Raw genomic sequence first — 22,870 nt, 5'->3', positions numbered from 1 at the left:
TTTCAGAAAATTATTTTGGCAGCTTAATAAAAGAGAAGTTGGCATGCAAGAGATTTAGGAGAGGAAGATTATTTTAATGGCTATTTTCATGGTCGAAGAATGAGGTGAAGAGGGTATGCGCTAAGGTGGGAGCTGTATGAATAGAGAGAAGAAAATGAATGCAAGGAATGTTGTAAAGGGGGCAGCTAGGTGGCACAGTGGATAGAGCACTAGCCTTGAAGTTCAAATCTGGTCTCAGACACAATACTTCCTGGCTGTTTGTCCCTGGACAAGTCATTTAACCCCAATTGCCTCAGCAAAAAAAAAAAAAAAAAAAAATGTTGTGAAGAAGAAATTATTAAGACTAAGATTGTTAGCCTGAAGGTGCTAATCTTTGGTAATAATAAAGAAGTTTACCCCTGGGAGGGAGAGAGTCTATCAGCAAAGATAATGTGTTCTATTTTGGATATGTTGAATTTAAAATGTTTATAGGACATTGTCTGACACTGTCTGAATCCAATAGGCATTTAGTGAGGTGACACTTGAGTCCAGGAAAGAAGTCAAGGCTAGATATATAGATCTGGGAATCATCTATAAAGATATGAAATTGAATGCATGAAAACTGATGAAATAAGTAAAGGAAAAAAAAAAGGAAAAGGGGAAAGAAGGAAGGCGGGAGGGAGAGAGGGCAAGAAGGAGAAAGGGAAGAAGGGAAAGAAGGGTGAGGGAAGGAAGAGGTAAGGAGTGGAGAGGGAGGAAGGAAGGAAAGAAGACTTAGAAAGCATAGACATTTAGGGGATCTGACAAAGGATGAAGAATCTGAAAAGTAAATTGAGGAAAGTTAAGATTGTTAGGAGAACTAATAGAAAGCAGTGTCATGAAAATCCAGGAGACAGTATGTAGGAGAAAGCAATCAATAGTAACTAAGGGGCCAAGAAAGATGGATATTAAAAGAAAACAATTAAGAAGTCTCTTTGGAAAAAAACTTTCAGCTGAATGATGAATTCAGAAGCAAGAGTGCAGAGATTTTTAAAAAGAGTAATTTGAGGAAGAGATCATAAAAAAGGGAAAAGGATCCACATGAGCAAAAATGCTTATAGCAGCTCTTTTTGTTATAGCAAGGAACTGGAAATTGAGTGGATGCCTGAGTTGGGGAATGCTTGAAAAAGTTATGGTATATGAATGTAATGGAATATTATTGTTCTACAAGAAATGATGAACAGGCTGATTTCAGAAGCCTAGAAAAGATTTACATGAACAGATGCTGAGAAAAGTCTGCAGAACCAGGAGAATATGGGACAGTTACAAGGAGACTATATAAAGAGCAACTTGGCTCTTTTTAGCAATGCAAGACAATTTACAATAGACTTGGGATAGAAAATGTCATCCACATCCAAAGAGAGAAATATGAAGACTGAATGTGGATCAAAGCATAGTATTTCTACCTAAATTTATTTTTTTCTTTCTCATGGCTTTTTTCACTTTGGGTCTGATTTGTATGACAAACATGTAAGTTTGTTTAAAAGAATTGTACATATTTAACCTATATCAAATTTCTAGGAGAGGGCAAGGCAAGGGAGGGAGAGAAAAAGGCGTAGAACACAAAGGCTTACAAAAATGAATGTTGAAAACTATCTTTACATGTATTTGGAAAAATAAAATACTATTGAGAAAAAAAGAATAATTTGAGGCATGGAGTATAGACAACTCTTTCAAAGACATTAAGCTGAAAAAGCTAGGAGAAATATAGAAAATTTGTTACCAATATGGCAGAATCAATTAAGAGTTTTCAAGACTGGAGGAAACATATGTTTTTGTAGATAAAAAAGAAGGTATATGTCTTTCTGTTGTTTTTTTGATGAGACATTCCACCTCCTGGCTCCAGGCATTTTCACTGGCTTTCCCTCAAGTGTGGAATTCCCCCTTCCTTATCTCCATATAGGGGTTTTCCAGGGTTTCTTCAAGCATCAACTGTAATTTCACCTTCTGCAATGAGTTTTCCCTAACTCCCCTTTAATGCTAGTACCTATCCTATGAGAATATTTACAGTTAATGCTATAAACCTTGTTTACACAAAGACATTGGGATTCTGTCTTCCCCAATGCAATATCATTTCCCTCAAAATATGAACTGTTTGCCTTTTTTTTTTTTTTACATCCCCAGCACTTAGCACAGCACCTGACACATAGTAGATAATTAAATACACTCTTGCTGACATGATTATTTGAGGATGGGTAAATGTTAACCTTGATTTGAGTTTTATTACACTGTAAAATTTTCCTACATTCAAGAATCCTATAATAGACCTTCAAAATGACTTGTGGAAAGACATCTGAAAATAATACTAGACTGTAAGTTTAAAAAGTTCTATGACAAGTAGGATAATGTTTCATTTCAGAATAACAAATTAAGTAGTCTATCTATAACAAAGTATAGTACTAATATTTTTTTTCAACAAAGTTATTGTGAGAACAGTACAGAACTTGAAAAGATTAAAAACCCAGATCCACTATTCAACATTGATACCTAAAATCTGTGGAACCATGGATTAGCTTCGGGTTTCTATCCCTGTGAAATAGAGATAATAAAACTTGCAACACTTAATGCAACAGTAGACTATTGTAAGAAAATTATTTTGCAAATCTGATGGATAATGGGAAATTATTAAGATTTTTATAATTTAGTAATTTTTATCCACTTAGAGTAAGTCAAGTAGCTTTTTTAAAAACAAGTATTACCTGCATTTTGACAGCAATTACAACAGAGATGAGTTCCTTTTCCAATTCCTTAAAAACGACCAGCTTTTTTAAGGTCAGGCTGCATAACCTGAAAGTAAAAACAAATAAATGGTATTTACTTTACTAACGATCTATATCCGGATATATCAGGCAACTTTGCTTATATAGAAACCAAATGAAAGGGAGTGGAAGAAAATACAAATGAAGACTCACAAAAGGAAAACTACCAAGCCGCAATAAATATTTTCATCAGGATGTTAAGTTTTGTCTCTCTTCTACACCATGACTACCATAAGAAAGTTATTAAGCATATTACTTCTTATGCTATATACAGAAATAGGTAATCAGTTGTTTACTGAATATTTAATGTGTGCCCTTTGAAAACTGAACTCTGCAACATCATATGCCATTGGGGGGTAATAGGAGAGGAGGATGGGGAGAAGGGGGAAAGGAAGAGGGAGAACTATACCCCATACAAAAGCAAAAATGTATTAATAGTTTCGTCTTATAAAACGTGAACACTTTCATCCATATCGCCTCATCAGATTGCCTAACAAGTCTTCTGATCATAACTCCATATTATTTCATTTCTCTTTAAACTTCAACACTACTGTTAGACCTAGAGCCTTGGATTTGGGTCAAAGTTCTTTTTATACCAAGAGGCAAGAAAGAACAAACACCAAGACAAGTGCTTCACTAGAAATACCAGCACCAGGGGGAAGGAAGGTTCCTACAGAGGCTTCAACCCCAGCTCCAGCTCTCAGTTTCAGTTCCTTCTTAGTTCCTCAGTTTAGCTCTTCATCTCAGCTCCTCCTCTTCACAGTGAGCCACTTTTACTGGGTAACAAACAAAAGAGGCAATTTGCCAAGGCACAAATAAACAAATTCACAGTGCTTAAGGAAAGAAAAATGACTACACCTGGGAATTTGGGATCCTTGAGGTTTATTTTATACTATGTCCTTACAACTATTTTTTTTAATAGTTTTTATTTACCAGCTTATATGCGTGGGATATTTTACAACATTGACAACTGCCAAATCTTTTGTTCTAATTTTTCCCCTCCTTCCTCCCCGCCCCCCCCCAGATGGCAGGTTGACCAATACATGTTCAATATGTTAGAGTATAAATTAAATACAACATATGTATACATGTCCAAACAGCTGTTTTGCTGTACAAAAAGAATCGGACTTTGAAATAGTGTACAACTAGCCTGTGAAGGAAATCCAAAATGCAGGCAGAAAAAATTAGAGGGATTGGGAATTCTATGTAGTGGTTCATAATCATCTCCTAGAGTTATTTTGCTGGGTGTAGCTGGTTCAGTTCATTACTACTCTATTGGAACTGATTTGGTTCATCTCATTGTTGAAAATGGCTACGTCTATCAGAATTGCTCATCATATAGTATTGTTGTTGAAGTATAACGATCTCCTGGTCCTGCTCATTTCACTTAGTATCAGTTCACATAAGTCTCTCCAAGCCTTTCTGAAATCATCCTGTTGGTCATTTCTTACAGAACAATAATATTCCATAATATATGATTTATTCAGCCAATATCCAAATGATGGGCATCCATGTAGTTTCCAGTTTCTGGCACCACAAAGAGGGCTGCCACAAACATTCTTGCACATACAGGTCCTTTTCCTTTCTTTAAGATCTCTTTGGGATATAAACACAGTAGCAACATTGCTGGGTCAAAGGGTATGCACAGTTTGATAACTTTTTGAGCATAGCTCCAAATTGCTCTCTAGAATGGCTGGATGTATTCACAACTCCACCAACGATGTATCAGTGTCCCTGTTTTCCCACATCCCCTCCAACATTCTGCATCACCTTTCCCTGTCATTCTAGCCAATCTGACAGGTATGTAGTGGTATCTCAGAGTTATCTTAATTTGCATTTCTCTGATTAATAATGACTTGGAGCATCTTTTCATATGACTAGAAATAGTTTCAATTTCTTCGTCTGAGAATTGTCTATTCATATCCTTTGACCATTTATCAAATGGAGATTGGCTTGATTAGAGTCAATTCTCTATATATTTTGGAAATGAGGCCTTTATCTGAACCTTTGACTGTAAAAATATTTTCCCAGTTTATTGTTTCCCTTCTAATCTTATCTTCATTAGTTTTATTTGTACAAAAACTTTTTAATTTGACATAATCAAAGTTTTCTATTTTATGATCAATAATGATCTCTAGTTCTTCTTTGGACATAAATTCATTCCTCTTCCACAGGTCTGAGAGGTAAATTATCCTATGTTCCTTTAATTTATTTATAATCTCATTCTTTATTCCTAGGTCATGAACCCATTTTGATCTGACCTTGGTGTATAGTGTTAAGTGTGGGTCAATGCTTAGTTTCTGCCATATTTGTTTCCAATTTTCTCAGTAATTTTTGTCAAACATTGAGTTCTTATCCCAAAGGCTGGGGTCCTTGGGTTTGTCAAACACTAGGTTATTAGAGTTATTGATGATTTTGTCCTTTGGACCTAACCTATTCCACTGATCAACTAGTTTTATTTCTTAGCCAATACCAAATGGTTTTGGTAACCACTGCTTTATAATATAATTTTAGATCTGGTACAGCTAGGCCACCTTCATTTGATTTTTTTTTTTTTTCATTAATTCCCTTGAAATTCTTGACCTTTTATTTTTCCACATGAACTTTATTGTTATTTTTCTAGGTCATTAAAACAGTTTTTTGGGTGTCCGATTGGTATAGTGCTAAATAAATAGATTAGTTTAGGTAGTATTGTCATCTTTATTTGCTCACCTTATCTAAGAGCATTTAATATTTTTCCAATTGTGTGGAAAGCGTTTTGTAGTTTTGCTCAAATAGTTTCTGATTTTCCCTTGGCAGATAGATTCCTAAATATTTTACACTATCAGTAATTACTTTAAATGGAATTTCTCTTTGTAACTCTAGTCCTTACAACTATTAAGCCTATTTATCACCCTCATCACAATCTTCAAACCCTCTTTAGTACTTTCTCAGGCCAATAGCTTAGCTAGGATTTTCTCCGTTTTACTGGAGAGTTAAGTTTAAATCTACAATGTTGTCTAATCTCAAATCCCTCATCTTCCTTTTTCCTAAAACTTTTTATCCCTTACCAAACCTCAGCCCTGGATTACTTCCCACCATCTATATCCTATGAGCCTACTGCTGAAAATAGCTAGAAAAAGTCTCATAATCATGCTTACTAACTACATTACAATTAATGTCATCTAACATTAACTGGGCTTTCACTGTGGCAAGGGAAGCCTTTTATTCCTCCTAAAATGATTCCATTAAAAATTATTCCATTCTCTCCTAAGATTTCCCAAACTATCCCGTGCCCCACTCTCTAAGCTTAATACCTTACTTCTTAATTTACTAAATAAAAGGAGCCAATTCCTTTTTTGTCCCCTTTTCTTCATCTCAACACTTTATATTATCTCCCACTTTTCCTTTCTCAGTTTTTGAAAGAGATGATATAGCAAGGACATGTGACAGAATGCCAAAGAACTATCCACTTACTAGCTATTTGATTTTGGGCAAGTCATTTAATATTTCTGTACTTCTTTACTCCCTGCCAACTCTACTTTCATGAATATGTTAACAGTCATTTCTGTGAACAGTTGAGTGTGAGAATGATAGCCAACAAAGAAAAGAGTGGAGAGAATGGAGCTCACAGGGAGGATGAAGAATAGTGTTAGGGGTGATAAAGCTTTGGGAAAGATGGGATGATGAAAGATTATGAATAGGGGAATTTCATTGTCTTTAAACACAGAGGCTCAACACTTGTGAATGATTTCAAGATTAAGGGTATTACTATGTTTTATGTATAGCTGAAATAGATTGGAGAAGTCATGTGAATTGAATTGAGTGAGGAACTGTGAAGTTAGAGTATTTGAGGGAAAGAATATGTTTGTATACACACACATATACATACATCACATATGAAACAAGCATGTGTGTATGTCAAGTCCCTTAGAATAAGTGCAGCAATTAGGGTGAAGAAAAAAAGCAAGAGTCAAGTTCTCCATGCAAAATGATTCCAGAACCAGAAAAACAATACACACAATGAAAACATGTAACTGGAAAAACAGTAACAAATTGATCAAAACTGAAAGTTACAAAATTCTAAGAAAGCTTGGCCACAAAGGAGAAATATATAAATTCATATCTTCCAACTTCTCTGAAAATGTTAAGTATCTTAGGTACCAAACATTGAACCATTTTTAATAGGTATTTTTTTAAAAGCTTTTTTTTCTTCCTTATTATAAGGAATGACTTACTGAGAGGAGTGGAGAAAGGAATACAATAAGAAGTATAATGTAAAAATAGAAGAAAACAATTAAGTTTTGTTTTAATCCTATAAATAGCTAACAACTACAGGTTTAGCTGGCTTTAGGAAAATTTGTTTTATAGACATGAATTGATAAGATACTTATTCCTTTTTCAAAACTACTCATAATAAATAAATCTGAGACTAATGAGTTTCATATGAGTGGGGAGGAAGCCTAGTGCACAAAAAGAACATTGGATATTATTGGATATTAGAGTCAGAATTTAAACTTCAGTAAAGCCACCTCCCACCTGAGTGACCTTGGGCTTTACTTAACTCATGTGTAAAATGAGAAGATAGGACCAGAAAACATCTAAGGCCTATCTGATTCTAATTCTATTATCAGATGATTGTATTTGTTGGACAGTAACACAAAATCAATGAAAATTAAGTGTGTTAGGAAAAGTTTCTTAATGTTACAGGGATAAAGAGGGATGAGGATTGAAAGCCAAACACTATTATAATTTTAGAAGGAACAGTTGCAGCACAATGACATTTCCAAAAGACAAAACGCAGTTATTTCAGAAAAGAGTAAAAAGGCCTGGAATATAGATGATTTTTTCAGAGTTTAGTTAAGAAGGGGAAGAGAGATATAGGAAATTAGGCATCAGGATGGTAATGCTCCCTCACAAATGATGTATTTAATTATCTTTTATATTCTTAGGAAATAGTGAATGTTTTCTTCTTAGATCACAATGCAATAAAAACTACATTCAACAAGAAGTTAGGGGTAAATAGACCAAAATGTAATTGGAAACTAAATAATCTCATCGTAAAGAATGATTGGGTGAAACAGCAAATTATAGAAACAATTAATAATTTCACCCTAGATAATTTCAATGATGAAACATCATACCAAAATTTGTGGGATGCACCTAAAGCGGTAATAAGGGGAAATTATATCTTTAGAGGCTTACTTGAATAAAATAGAGAAAGATGAAGATCAATGAATTGGGCCTGCAACTTAAAAAGCTAGAAAAAGACCAAATTAAAAACCCCCAACCAAATACTAAACTTGAAATTATAAAATTAAAAGGAGAAATCAATAATATTGAAAGTAAAAAAAACTATTGAATTAATAAATAAAACTAAGAGTTGGTTTTATGAAAAAGCCAATAAAATAGATAAGCCTTTGGTAAATCTGATCAGAAAAAGGAAAGAGGAAAATCAAATTGTTAGTCTTAAAAATGAAAAGGGGGATCTTTCCACCAATGAAGAGGAAATTAGAGCAATAATAAGGAGTTACTTTGCCCAACTTTATGCTAATAAATTTGATAATTTAAATGAAATGGATGACTACCTCCAAAAATATAGGCTTCCTAGATTAACAGAGGAGGACGTAAATTGCTTAAATAGTCCCATTTCAGAAAAAGAAATAGAACAAGCTATTAATCAACTCCCCAAGAAAAAATCCCCAGGACCAGATGGATTTACATGTGAATTCTACCAAACATTTAAAGAACAATTAGCCCCAATGTTATATAAACTATTTCAAAAAATAGGGGATGAAGGAGTCCTACCAAACTCCTTTTATGACACAGACATGGTACTGATACCTAAACCAGGTAGGTTGAAAACTGAGAAAGAAAACTATAGACCAATCTCCTTAATGAATATTGATGCTAAAATCTTAAATAAGATATTAGCAAAAAGAATTCAGAAAATCATCCCCAGGATAATACACTATGATCAAGTAAGATTTATACCAGGAATGTAGGGCTGGCTTAATATTAGGAAAACTATTAGTATATTACCATATTAATAATCAAATTAACAAAAAACATATGATCATCTCAATAGATGCAGAAAAAGCATTTGATAAAATACATCCATTTCTATTAAAAACACTTGAGAGTATAGGAATAAATGGACTACTCCTTAAAATAGTCCTTTAAAACCATCAGTAAGCATCATATGTAGTGGGGATAAATTGGAACCTTTCCCAGTAAGATCAGGAGTGAAATAAGGTTGCCCACTATCACCATTACTATTCAATATTGTGTTAGAAATGATAGCCTCAGCAATGAGTCGAGAAAGAGATTAAAGGAATAAGAGTAGGTAATGAGAAAATCAAACTATCACTCTTTGCAGATGATACGATGGTTTGCTTAGAGAACCCCAGAGATTCTAATAAAAAAGTTATTAGAAATAATTCACAACTTTAGCAAAGTTGCTGGATACAAAATAAATCCACATAAATCCTCAGCATTTTTATACATCACCAACAAAATGCAACAGCAAGAGATTCCATTCAAAACAACAGTCGAGAGTATAAAATATTTGCGAATCCATCTACCAAAGAAAAGTCAGGAATTATATGAGCAAAATTAAGAAACACTTGTCACAAAAATAAAGTCAGATTTAAATAATTGGAAAGACATTAAGTGCTCTTGGATAGGCCCAGCAAATACAATAAAGATGACAATACTCCCTAAACTAATCTATTAATTTAGTGCTATACCAATCAGACTCCCAAGAAACTATTTTAATGACCTAGAAAAAATAACAAGAAAATTCATATGGAAGAACAAAAGGTTGAGAATTTCAACGGAATTAATGAAAAAAAAGTCAGATGAAGGTGGCCTAGCTGTACCTCATATAAAGCTATATTATAAAGCAGCAGTCACCAAAACCATTTGGTATTGGCTAAGAAATAGACTAGTTATTATGCAAAATATTTCCATCAAAGTAAAAGAAAACATAGTTCCTCTCAAAAAAAAATCTTCAAGAAAAATAAAGCCAAAAAAAAAATTATGCTTCAATCTGGATTCATATACAATTGTAAGCCCTTCAAAGGACTCACGGATCATTGTATTGCTGAGAATTGCAAAGTAATTCACAGCTGATCATCTCACAACAATGCTATTACTTTGTACATAGTATATTTCATTTTTCTTGAGTTCATGGAGGACTTTCCAGGTTATTCTAAGAGCATCCTGCTCATCATTTCCCACAGAATAATATTCCATAATAATCACATATCATAATTTATTCAGCCATTACCCAGTTGAAGGCATTCCCTCAATTGACAATTCTTTGCCCTGAGAAGAAAGCTAGCATAAATATTTTTGTACATGCATATCATTTTTTCTTTTTTTAATCTCTTTTGGTTTTCATACCGAGTAGCATATAGTTTATATCATGTATATCATGTACATACACATACATATTATGTACTTACATAAATTGGGAGATGGCTTTTTTTTTCTTTATAAATTTAACTTAGGGAACTCAGTTGAGAAATGAGACCTTCAGCAGAGAAACTCGATTCAAAATTCTTTTTACAATTACTATTGCTAACTGTATTCTCCCTCCCCCCTTAATTCTATTCTCTCTCCTTTCATACTCCTCAAAAGAGCTTCCTCCAATATGCCCCATGTTCTATCACCCTCCATCTTTCCATATTACCTTCCCCTTCCTTCCTTCCTTCCTCCTTTTTTCCAGAGTATGTATGTTATTTCCACTTTATTTCCAATTCTGATTAGAGTGAGGTTCACTCACTCTCTTTTTCTTTCTTTTTTTTTTTTCTTTTCCTTCTTCCCCTACACTGTAAAAGTCTTTCCTTACCTTTTACGGAAATAATTTACACCATCCCACCTCTCCCTTCCCCTTTCTTCTAGTACAGTCTTCTCACCTCTTAATTTTATTGTTTTAGATATTATTTCTGCATATTCCTCACACACCTGTGCCCTCTGTTTATACATACTCCTAACTGTCCTAATAATGAAAAAATACTAATAAGTTAGAAGTATCATCCTCCCATGTAGAAATATAAAAAGATAAACTTTATTAAGTCCCTTATAATTTCCCTTTCCTGATTACCTCCTTATGCTTCTCCTGAATCCTGAATTTGAAAATCAAATTTTCTCTTCGACTCTGGTCTTTTCATCATGAATGCTTGAATCCCCAGAAAGGATTATACTAAATTTTGTTGGGTAGGTGCTTCTTGGTTATAATCCCAGTTCCATTGCTCTCTAGAATATCATATTCTAAGCCCAAGCAAATTGTGCCCTCAGTCTGGGACAGTATTTTGAACTCATTTTCTAAATGAACTCTGCTACAGCTAATTTATAGAACTAGTGGTCCCAGAGCCTGGGCAATAACCTGCAAGAACCATGTCCTATTCATTAAGCTCTGCTATAAAGAGACTTTCATCTTTTGGCAAACTTGCTATATTGCTACTGTGACATCTTTCTGGTGCCATTACATCTCACTACTTGATTCTTTGTCTTCCCACAACAATATGTATTAAGGGTTAGCCTTGCTATCTTGAGTCTTCCTTAGTTCTAGAGCAAACCCCAACACTCATTTCTAGTTTCTCTCCTTCAAGGAAATAAAGAAAACATTTTGCTTATAACCGTTGTGATCTCTTTGACATTTTATTTTTCAGAGTTGACTGTTATGAGCCAGAACTCTAAACTTGAAACAAAGGATTCTTACAAGGTACTAAGTGGAATTGATGATATAATGGGTTATCTAGTTTACCATGGCGCTTAATATTTTTTTAAGTTCAGTATAATTGATTTAATCTTACAACAAATAATGGTTTCCTAGTGATATAATGATTGGTTTATACTCAGTGGAGAGAATATAAGCTAGGAACCTCAACCAGGCTCATTCATGCACAGAGCTAGAGAAGACAAGTGGACTGGAGGCTGAAGCACAAGCCCTTGGACTCAGATTCATTCATCCTATCTCATACCACCTTGGTGGCAGGGCTGTCCTCCTTAGTTTCTCCACTGAAACCAAGACTCCAGAAGGCCTTTAAGAAAGCTAACCAGGCCTAAGGAAAGACAAGACTTTGAAGGAGATAATAAAGGATTTGGACTTTAACACCTGGCTACTCTTGTGGTGATTACTGAAGTGAAAAGAAGGCTGCTCCCAGAGACCCCAAGAAATCCGAACCAGAGAACATTGCAGTTGACAGTTTAAAGTTTTTGTTATGTGTGCTCTTTGATAACTTATTTTTCAGGGTTGACAGGATGCACAGGTATGAAATATTTGTTCCCATGAAAAATGAAAAAGTTTAGTCCAGCATAGGATAAAAACAACTGAATGAACTGGAAGAAACCTAGATGTTAAAAGCAACTGTGATAGTATTCAGTAAATGCTGGTGGACCCACTTATAACTATGTTAGTGGGTTTGTTAAAGATTATGAGAAGGTGAATCAATAAGTGATACATGAGAGAAATTAAATTTCAATTACATATATGAATTTGGTTTTTTTCCCACTCATGATAAGTGGACAATTCTTTTGATAAAGACTAGAAGCAGGGTAGTCTACTTCTGAAACAATGTTCTGGGATTATAAATTTTCAAAAAAGACTGGAAATGGAAAGTGGATTGGTATAAGGATGTTAAGAGATGGGAGTCACTCAATCATGTCTATAAGGGATATAAGAATATAAAAAGAATGTTGATGAAGATTATTATTGGATTTTTAGTAGGCCTTAAGGCAGCATTCTATAATTAGAATTATAAGATTCTACTTATAAGAAACTATATCCCATTCTCAATCATCTTAGAGCAGATTCCTCAAGGAATAAAGCAATAGCTGAGGGAACCATGGAAGACTGGTTCAAGTGGTCTCTATGGATCTAAGGAAAAATAAGCAGACTATACAAGCAGAATGATTTTCCACTGCCCATGAATTCCTTTGGGGATTAAAAGTAGAAGGTTTAAGATTAAGCAGTTCGGGATTATAGGTATATCCAATATGGTCCCACATGCCCAAATTTAGATGTATTTTGAGGCAGGAAAGATCTTGGAAACAAATAAATTGATAAATGTTTATTAATGTGCCTACAATGCCATGTAAAACAAAAACCATTGGCAGGTTTTCTGTCATGGTGGTTTTCTGTCCCTAGTGACAAAAAGTGGTAAATGATAAACAAAAAGAGATACTGTTTTCACTATTCAAATACTGGTAAAGCTCTTTTGTTAAGAGAGTAATAGCATATTTGACAAGTCGTTAATTGGCATAGTGCTGGATCTTAAGTCAGGAAAACATTGGACAAATTACATTATCCCTGTTTGTCTCATTTTTCTCATTTGTAAAAGGAGCCAAGAAAACTTCAAATGGAGTCACAAAGAGTTCAAGACAACTGAAATGAATTGTAATTCAAATTGGATTTACTACAAAGATTACAGAAACATATCTTAAAAGTTTGGCAATCAATAAGGAATGGACTGCAAGCTGGATTTATATGATGAGTAGAATCCATTAACTGAAGAATAAATTGAAAAAAAAAATTGACACAATGAAAGCTGTGAATTGTGCTAATGTTGCTTAATATGTTTAAAAGTTTATTAATAATTATATTTTTGCCTTCCTAGAGAACCATTCCAAATAGCAAACTGATTTTTTTTAAGACAAAGGAAGATGAGAAAAAAATAATCAGTATAATCAATTGAAAAAGTCTGAAAACATGTGATACACAACACCTATGGACATGTGACTTCCACAATAGGATTTCCAAAACAGAGACGTCTCTTCTTTGAAGCAATTCTAATTCTTTTTATTTATTTAATATTTACTTTTGATTTTTTTTTTTTTGTAAATATCTGTTGTTCCTTCCACCTGCTTTGTTGTAATCACTGAATATATTATTTTCCTGGCTCCACTTATTTCACTCTGCATTGGTTCAAGTATTTCTATGCTTTTGAGAGAAATGATTATTAATAATTAATGATTTGGGGAAATTTACAGTTCCCTCTTTCTTGTCCTTTTTGAAGACTGCTTCTATTTGACCCAACTCAACTCTACAAGGAATCTCTAATCTCAAGTGAATTCCATTCAATCATGCTTGGGTAGAGACAGTTCTTTCTGTTTAGCCAGCCAAGGATGAGTCTGAGCACAAAGATAGTTCTCTGTCCAAGGGTGACACGACATCTCTCAGACCCTTCTTTTAAAACAGCTCACTTCCTATTGTGTTAACCAATCAGAGTTGACTGCTAATTCTCTTCCAAAAGAGCAGGTAATCTCTGAGCCTGCTACTATGACTGTCTGCTCCAAGAGATGGCCAAATGGCCATCCTTTTATTGAGTACTGGCCTTAGTAATAAGAAGAAGACTAAATTACCTTGAAATTATGTATCTTATATAAGCCTAGTAAAAGTATCTCTAAGTCAAATGGTACTGACATTTTACTAACTTTATTTTGAATAATTACAAATTACTTCCAAAAATGTCAAGAAACAAGCTTCATCAATACTGTACCAGTGTAATTATCTTTGCACAATTTCTCCAACATTGACTACTGCCATCTTTTGTCACTTTAACCAATTTGCAGATAATAAGATGAAATCTAAGAATTATTCTGATTTACATTTCTCTTTCATATAGTTACCAATACTCTGAAAATCTTTTGAGAACTTTTTGTTTACTATACATCTTATTGAGAAATAGCTCTGCTGGTTATATGTATTTATGACACACACATGAGTTATTTATTCTTACAAGTAAAATTTTATTCAAAGATTTTTTCCCAATTCAATCAAATCTCTTCTTTCCCTAGTTGCAATAATTTTGTCTCTGCAGAAGCTTTTCGGTTCCATGAAATCAAAGATACCAATTTTTCTCTCTAACTTTTTTGGTCAAGAATGTCTCCCACCCATAACTATGAGAAATATATGATCTAGTTTTTTTTTTTTTTTTTTTTTTTTAAACAATAATTTTTAATATTAAAGTCACAAACAAATATAGACTATATTGTAGAACAAGGGATACGGTGTTAATCTAAGACTAATGTCTACCAGACAGCTTCAAAGTTTTACCATTAGCTCTTATCAAATAGAGACTTCTTGCCTAAGTATTTTTTTTTTGTTTTATCACATAATGGGTTATTGAATTCCATTGTCATCTCTGTTCCCATTAATCAATTTCTTTGTTTTCTTTAAATTAGTATCACACAATTTCAATGACTGTTGCTTTGCACAACAGTTTGAGATCTGAAAATGCTAGTATTTTCCTTTCATATTGTACAGAAGTACACCACTTCACTTCATGTTATAAATTTTGCTAGTATTTTCTTACGTTCTATAAAGTATTGCTTTGATAATCTGATTAGTATGATATTAAAAGATTAAATTAACTTTAGTAGTATGGTCATTTTTTTTTTTGTTTGTTTGATATTTTTTGGCAGGGCCCAACCACAACCACCAAATATTACTCAGCTATTTAAGTTCTTTTTTTTTTTTTTAATTTCTTAAAGAGAATCATGTAATTAAATCTATATAAATATTCTGTGTGCTTTGATAGATTAATTCCACAAATACTTTATACATATACATTTTATTTTATTTTTAATTAATATTTTTTTATTTTATAATTATAACTTTTTTTTTGACAGTACATATTCATGGGTAATTTTTTACAAAATTATCCCTTGCACTCATTTCTGTTCCAATTTTTCCCTTCCTTCCCTCCACCCCTTCCCCTAGATGGCAGGCACTTATACATATTAGATAGTATATTCTAGATATATTATATAGATATAAAAGCATGACTTGTGGCATTCCAAAAAAAGTAAAAAAAAATCTTGGGCTACATTAAGAGAAGCATGGCTGCCAGGAATAAGGGAAATGCCAGTCCCACCATATTCTGATCTCATCTGGACTATTCATGTTAGTTCTGTGCACCACATTTAAGATTACTGATAACCTGAAAACCGTCCAAAGGAGGTAAATGGGTACTCAGTTGCACAGGAAGAATTGGATTCAGAAGGTAAAAATAATCTGGGAAGAAAAACAAAACTGCAAACAGTTTACACTCATTTCCCAGTGTTCCTTCCCTGGGTGTAGCTGATTCTGTCCATCATTGATCAACTGGAACTGAAACAGATCTTCTCTTTGTTGAAGATATCCCACATCCTCATACAGTATTGTTGTTGAAGTGTATAATGATCTCCTAGTTCTGCTCATTTCACTCAGCAACAGTTCATGTCTCTCCAAGCCTTTGTATTCACCCTGCTGGTTATTTCTTACAGAACAATAATATTCCATGACATTCATATACCATAATTTACCCAACCATTCTCCAATTGATGGGCATTCATTCATTCATTTTCCAGTTTCTAGCCACTACAAAAAGGGCTGCCTCAAACATTTTGGCACATACAGGTCCCTTTCTCTGTTTTAGTATTTCTTTGGGATATAAGCCCAGGAGTAGCACTGCTGGATCAAAGGGTATGCATACTTTGATAACGTAATAATTCCAGATTGCTCTCCAGAATGGTTGGATTCTTTCACAACTCCACCAACAATGCATCAGTGTCCCAGTTTTCCCACATCCCCTCCAACATTCATCATTATTTTTTCCTGTCATCTTAGCCGATCTGACAGGTGTGTAGTGGTATCTCAGAGTTGTCTTAATTTGCATTTCTCTGATCAATAGTGATTTGGAACACTCTTTCCTATGAGTGGAAATAGTTTCAATTTCATCATCTGAAAATTGTCTGTTCATATCCTTTGACCAATGATCAATTGGAGAATGGTTTGATTTCTTATAGAGTCAGTTCTCTATATATTTTAGAAATGAGGCTTTTATCAGAACCTTTAACTGTAAAAATGTTTTCCCACTTTGTTACTTCCCTTCTAATCTTATTTGCATTAGATTTGTTTATACATATACATTTAGTAGTTATTTGGAATGAGATTTTCTTTTCTATTGTCCTCTCTTCCATTTTATTTTTTTATTAACAGAAATGCTGTTGAGTCCTGAAGATAAACTTTGTAACTTGTGACTCTACTGAAACTACCCCAGTATTTTTACTGTATCTTGTGTGTGTGTGTGTGTGTGTGTGTATAGTCTACTGTGATTTATACTATCATATTAGAAAACTGACTTAGCTTATCTGCTTTACCTGGACCCCGGAAATTTTGACATGTTGTTTCATCATCATCATTTTTTGTTCACATAATTATTGTTTCTGTGATTTGCTCCTTGGCCCACTGATTTAATTGGTAAGTCACCACTGAGTCTTTTGTTTTTTTGTTTGTGCTCCTTGAATCAATCACGATTTTTATTGCACTTTGGGCTGTGAAGGATATATTAACTATTTCTACCTTTTAATATGTTTACAGCATCTCTGCCTTTAAAAATATATAAAAGCATGACTTGTGGCATTCCAAAAAAAGTAAAAAAAAATCTTGGGCTACATTAAGAGAAGCATGGCTGCTAGGAATAAGGGAAATGCCAATCCCACCATATTCTGACCTCATCTGGACTATCATGTTAGTTCTGTGCACCACATTTAAGATTACTGATAACCTGAAAACCGTCCAAAGGAGGTAAATGGGTACTCAGTCTTTAACATGAGGATTGGCTAAAGGAAATAGTTTAGTCTAGGGAAAAGACTTGGAGAAAGGGGTGAGGGGTGGGAGGAGGGTCCTTAATATTATAGTTGTCTTCGAGTATCTGAAGGGTTGTCATGTGAAGGAAGAATTAGACTTGTTTATATATTATATAATGCACTGATTCTTATAATCACCCATATTATATGTTTTCTATTAAAAGAAGACTGGGTTCAAATCCCATTTCTTACAAATCCTAGTTATGTGTCTCTAGGCAGATCATTTAAATACTCGTATTCAAAACAAGTATCAAAGCCTACAACTTGCAATAAAATGTACTAATTTGCATTGGAAGAGGGTATTTCCTTATTCAGAAATCCTCCATATCAATGAAATCATAGGTTCAGTTTTGATCCCTATCCTAACATAGTAGAATACAGAAATAAAATCTAGGAGTAGAAAAACAAAAACAAAAACATATACATACACACACATAGGTACATAAAGAATATAGTTTTGTTTTGTTTTTCCTCCTTGATGAATAAGGAGTAGTTTTAGAAAGGAGGACACTAGTAGCTGTAGGAATCAGTAAAGTAGAAAGTGACAATATGACCTGCTGTATAATGGATGTATATAAATGTATAATGGAAACTATAGATTTCAAGAAGTAGTGGTAAAAATGGGGGCATCTTTGGAGGGACATAGTACAAAGACATAATGACAGAAAATAGGGTGTATAATATGTAAAGAAAAGAATGTAGATCACTATATAATAGGGGTTGAGGTCCCTTTAAGATTCCTTTCTGATTTCCCAACCCCCAAGGCTGACCTTGATTCATGAATCCTGGTCAAAAAGCAATATCCTTTTGAATATCCAGGCCCACTATCTGCTCAGGTCTCCCCAACCCCTCCCAGTTTCTTCCTTATCTGAAAAGCCGGCGAACTTGGCACTGCCTACAAGCCCCTTTTAGGTATAAAAGAGGCAAGCTAGAGCTCTCTCTTTGCAGGAGCCCTTCCCCCAAACATGGTATCCTTCCAGCCATGCTGGCATCTTTCTAACTAAACTTTACTTCCAAATTCCTACAATAAACTTTTTTTTATCAATCTAGGTTTTTGGGTCTGTAAATTCATTTACAGGGGACACTGCGCCATAATGAGACTATCTTTGTGCTGACCAAAACGGGGTTCCCCCTTTCCTATCTCTCATCACTATAGATGGCTTACACAGTATTGAAGTGGGAGGGAAACTGTTTCCCTTACTGAAGCTGTGTTCCCTTTAAGATTATCACTCTGAAACTGTGTTCCCTTTAAAATTAAATTGTGTCACAAAAGAACTCTGGGTGATGACTATGAACCACTACATAGAATTCCCAATCCCTCTATTTTTGTCCGCCTGCATTTTGGATTTCCTTCACAGGCTAATTGTACATTATTTCAAAGTCCATTTATTTTTGTACAACAAAACAACTGTTTAGGCATGTATACATATATTGTATTTAATTTATACTTTAACATATTTAACATGTATTGGTCAACCTGCCATCTGATGGGGGGGAAGGAAGGGAAAAATTAGAAAAGGTTTGGCAATTGTCAATGTTGTAAAATTACCCATGCATATATCTGGTAAATAAAAACTATTTAAAATAATTAAGTTGTGTCCCCTTTTTGATCTGAGAGATCAGGATATCCCAGGCTCCAAGAAGTCTAGAGAGAGAGCCCATCCTTCCAGGATGAGAGAAGCAACACTATTCAAAGGCAAATCAACTCCCATTGATCTTTTTGAAATTCTAAATTCTCATTCAATTGAGAAATCCTGGTCTGATCAGCTCAAGCTATCCCAGCTCCTCACCAAGAGCTACTCATGTAACAGGTTTCCTTAAAACTCATACCTTGCAGAGACCCAAGCAGTTTTCTAGGACTCTCTGCCCACCTAGAAGGCATTTTCTTCTCAGTTCCAGATTCCATTTCCCTAACAGGACTACACCCCTCTTTACCTCTCTGTTGGGATTTCTATGCTGGGAGATTTGTCTAGTAGGAAATTTATCTCTTTCTCTCCCAAGTCTCCTCTGCTAGACCTTTACTTCTCTGTCAGGACCTTGCCACTACGGAGGAGTGGCTGACTTCCCAGTGCCAATAAACTTCTTTTTGCCAGTCTAACTTTTTGGGTTCATAAATTCTTTTACAAAGGACCTGCGCTGACCAGAAGGGGTTCCCACAACTCTTTGCCCTGCGTCAAACCTCATCAGTATGAGATGGGGAATGTGTTTCAAGATTGAGAAGGTAGTAATGTTACTTCTCACCCAGGTGAAGAAGACCTAAACTGAGCTCAGCACTATCTTCAATACTATTTGACAGGGAAAGCTTGAATATTCATGGGCCACTCATTTCTTTCCTTCAATAATCAATTACCACCCATTTAGGAGATCTCCTAAAATCTCCACTTCTCATTGTCATCTCCATTTCCTTTAACTCTACTCTTTCCATGTTCCACTCCAACCCCCACAATTGTTTTATACTGTATGTGTTCTAAGATACCTGTTCCATGGTGAACAAACTCCCCTTTCTCTCATACAACTAACATAAACTGAAACTTAGCAACTCTTGTATAACTGCACAAAGCATGCCCCCCATAAAACAGAAATAGAAAGAACCTAAACACGTGGCAATGAAAAGACTCAATTAAAAAAATAAATTTCCCTGGGGGTGGGGGGTGGGGAACTAAGAAGAAAAGATATAAATGTGAATATAGACACATAGACTGTGTGTGTGTGTGTGTGTGTGTACACACAGAAAAGAGAGATCTACATAGACATGTAGATATATGCCTATATATGTTTTAGAGACTTTATGGTACAAATATGCTGTAATTTTTAAAAAATTGATGGGGTTAAATGTATATATTTTATATTTATGCACATATATTTATGTGTATGTGTAAACCAGTGATCAGATATTCAGAGATAAGAAAGAGATGAGGGACAGTGAAAAAAAAGTTTATAATCTCAATTAAAGATCATTAAATCCATCCATTATTTTCTTCTCTCTGTTAGATAGTAGACAGATAGAGGATTATTTAAGAAGAAAAAATATATATATATTTACCAGAATAATAATAAAAAAAGATGAATTCACCCATAAAATGGAAGAGGATAACAAATTTGACTACAAAAATGAAATCCATTTGTTATTTACAGCAAACTTGAAACAAAAATTTATAAAAGCATTAAATTAGGGCCTGGAGCAAAGCTATAGTAAAAACAAACGTGGAGAGAGATCAACAGGGAAACAACATTAGACTTAAAAGGTTCTATAGACAAAGAAATACTAAAATTTAACATGTATACTTACAGTATGATATCAAAATACTTAAATGAAAAGTTAATTGAATTAAAAGGAGAAAAAGAAAGGAAAACTACAATAAAATTTAGGGATTTCAATGTACTACTGTTTTCAGAACTAGGTAATTCTAACCAAAAGAGGACATAGGTTGAGAACCTACACAGAAAATTAAAAAAATAAAATGAGAGACCTTTGGAAATAAAGAATACAAAAGTACAAGTTTTTCTCAGATGTACATATATACTATTTTCTTGACATATACGTGTGTGCACATGCACACACAGACACAGACACACACACACACACACACACACACATTTTATCACTTTTCTAAAGCTCATGAAGGGAGAAGTTATCAAAACAAATTCTGTTTCCTATACATGCAAACAGTTAAGATAACAAAAAAGGGGTTTATATTATATATATATATTATATATATATATATATGTGTGTGTGTGTGTGTGTGTATATATATATAAAATCGATATAATATATACATATATATGTATATATTATATAGAATATATTATATTACATATTTATAATATATAAATATAATTATAATTTATATATTATGTATATAATCATTATATTTATGTAATATATATAATATATATACTAGTATATATATTAGTAGTTTATATTAGTTTATTATATCATTTGTAAAAATATTTTGTCTTATAAATAATATAATATTATAAATATATAATACAAATTATGGAGGTCATCTTTATAGACATAATTTAATTCAAGAGAACTTTCAATAGGTCACAATACAAGAATATACAATAGAACCCAGAACCTAACTTTTTAGGGGATACTCACAGGAGATGGGTCAAGGAAGATATATTATTTCAATACATTATTCAGTACATTGTTTCAATATTCAGTATTCCAAAAATACCATAGTTTTATTTACTTTATATAGATTGTTTTCAGTTTTTTCAAATACAAATACTACTTAACTTTGAACAGATGTTTCCTTTTTTGATACTGCTTTTAGTGTAAAGACTTTTTTAGTGTAATTGCCTTACATAAGTATACCATTCCACATTCCTCTACCTTAAGTAATTTTTAGATAAAGTGATTTTTTAAAATAGTGCAAATTTGCCTATGTATGTGGGGGATAGAGGGGAAGAAGGCAAGAAAAGAGTCTATGACATGACAAGGTCATTTTGAAGGTTAGGGTCAAATGAGAGTAGGAGGAAGAACAAGTAGAGCCAGCTATGTGGAGATATGGCCAGCATTGAGAGAAAGATGAGAGGTGGGCAATGGGAAGTGGTAGACCAGTAGGGACCAAATAGACAGGAAAGGACAGGCAATGCAAGGGTGCCAGAGGCAGACAACACTGATGGAGGAAAGACACTTATTTTGTGGGCAGATGGAAAGCTGGACAGAGTAAAACAAAAAATCTCCTTGGATTAGAGAATAAACCAAGCCTGCTGGCAGTAGTCTCTCCTACATCTCTGATCCTCTTTCATTTAGGGAGATGGGGATTTTTTAAGGGGAGTTTTTTGGTGGGGAAGAGTAGGGAATAAGTTGAAGAGTACCAAGCCTAGAGGCAGGAGCTGATCAGAAAGAAATTTGTTACTACATATTATTCCTGAATGTAACCCAGATGAAGATTTCTCAGAGGACCATAGGGCAGTAAAGCTCAGATCCTACGGCTAAGCTTCAAGAAGTTATGTAATTCACAGGAAGTAGGCAGCATTGCTGAACCATTGGTCAATGGTTACTTCCTTTTCAGTCCATCCAATGACCTGTGTGGTATGGCAAATCCAGTTTACAAATACTCAAGAGATATCTCAAATGAAGAATAAAAGTATTTATTCTTAAAAACTTGCAAGAAGCGAACTTCACATTGGACTCCAAAGCAGTCTAGAGAAGTTAATTTCCACATAGATTGAAATGAGTTATATAGTCATGACCACAAGAATAATGCTTGGAAATAACATGAACTTGTTAAATTTTTACCTAAATTTTATGATGGTCAGTTTTGCAACTGTTTACCTTATTTCATTTCCCCAGATAAATTAAATCTAAGTTATAAATTCAATCTACCTTAGTTAATGATTTTGTAAGAAACCATATATAATCTCTTCACAAAAAGATTTGTTTAGAGATAAGTAATCATTAAACTAGGATAACCAAGGAGACTTGGTTTACCTCAGGCTTCCTCAACAAATAGAGATTA

At 33.9% G+C, this 22,870-nt stretch overlaps 1 protein-coding gene across 9 annotated transcripts in view; it reads right to left on the bottom strand.

Moving 5' to 3' along the window:
• LOC141556459 (metastasis-associated protein MTA1) overlaps positions 1 to 22,870 on the bottom strand; it is a 610,678-nt gene that overhangs the window by 530,355 nt on the left and 57,453 nt on the right. For all 9 annotated transcript variants that reach the window (XM_074290610.1, XM_074290601.1, XM_074290609.1 and 6 more), the window contains one exon: positions 2,718 to 2,805. In XM_074290610.1, coding sequence (XP_074146711.1) covers positions 2,718 to 2,805 — 88 coding nt within the window. The remainder of the gene's footprint in view (positions 1 to 2,717; positions 2,806 to 22,870) is intronic.

Source organism: Sminthopsis crassicaudata, chromosome 2 (assembly GCF_048593235.1).
Source record: "Sminthopsis crassicaudata isolate SCR6 chromosome 2, ASM4859323v1, whole genome shotgun sequence".
Classification (NCBI taxonomy): domain Eukaryota; kingdom Metazoa; phylum Chordata; class Mammalia; order Dasyuromorphia; family Dasyuridae; genus Sminthopsis; species Sminthopsis crassicaudata.
Note: the sequence above shows the minus strand (reverse complement) of the source record. Positions and strands in the feature narration are given on the sequence as shown.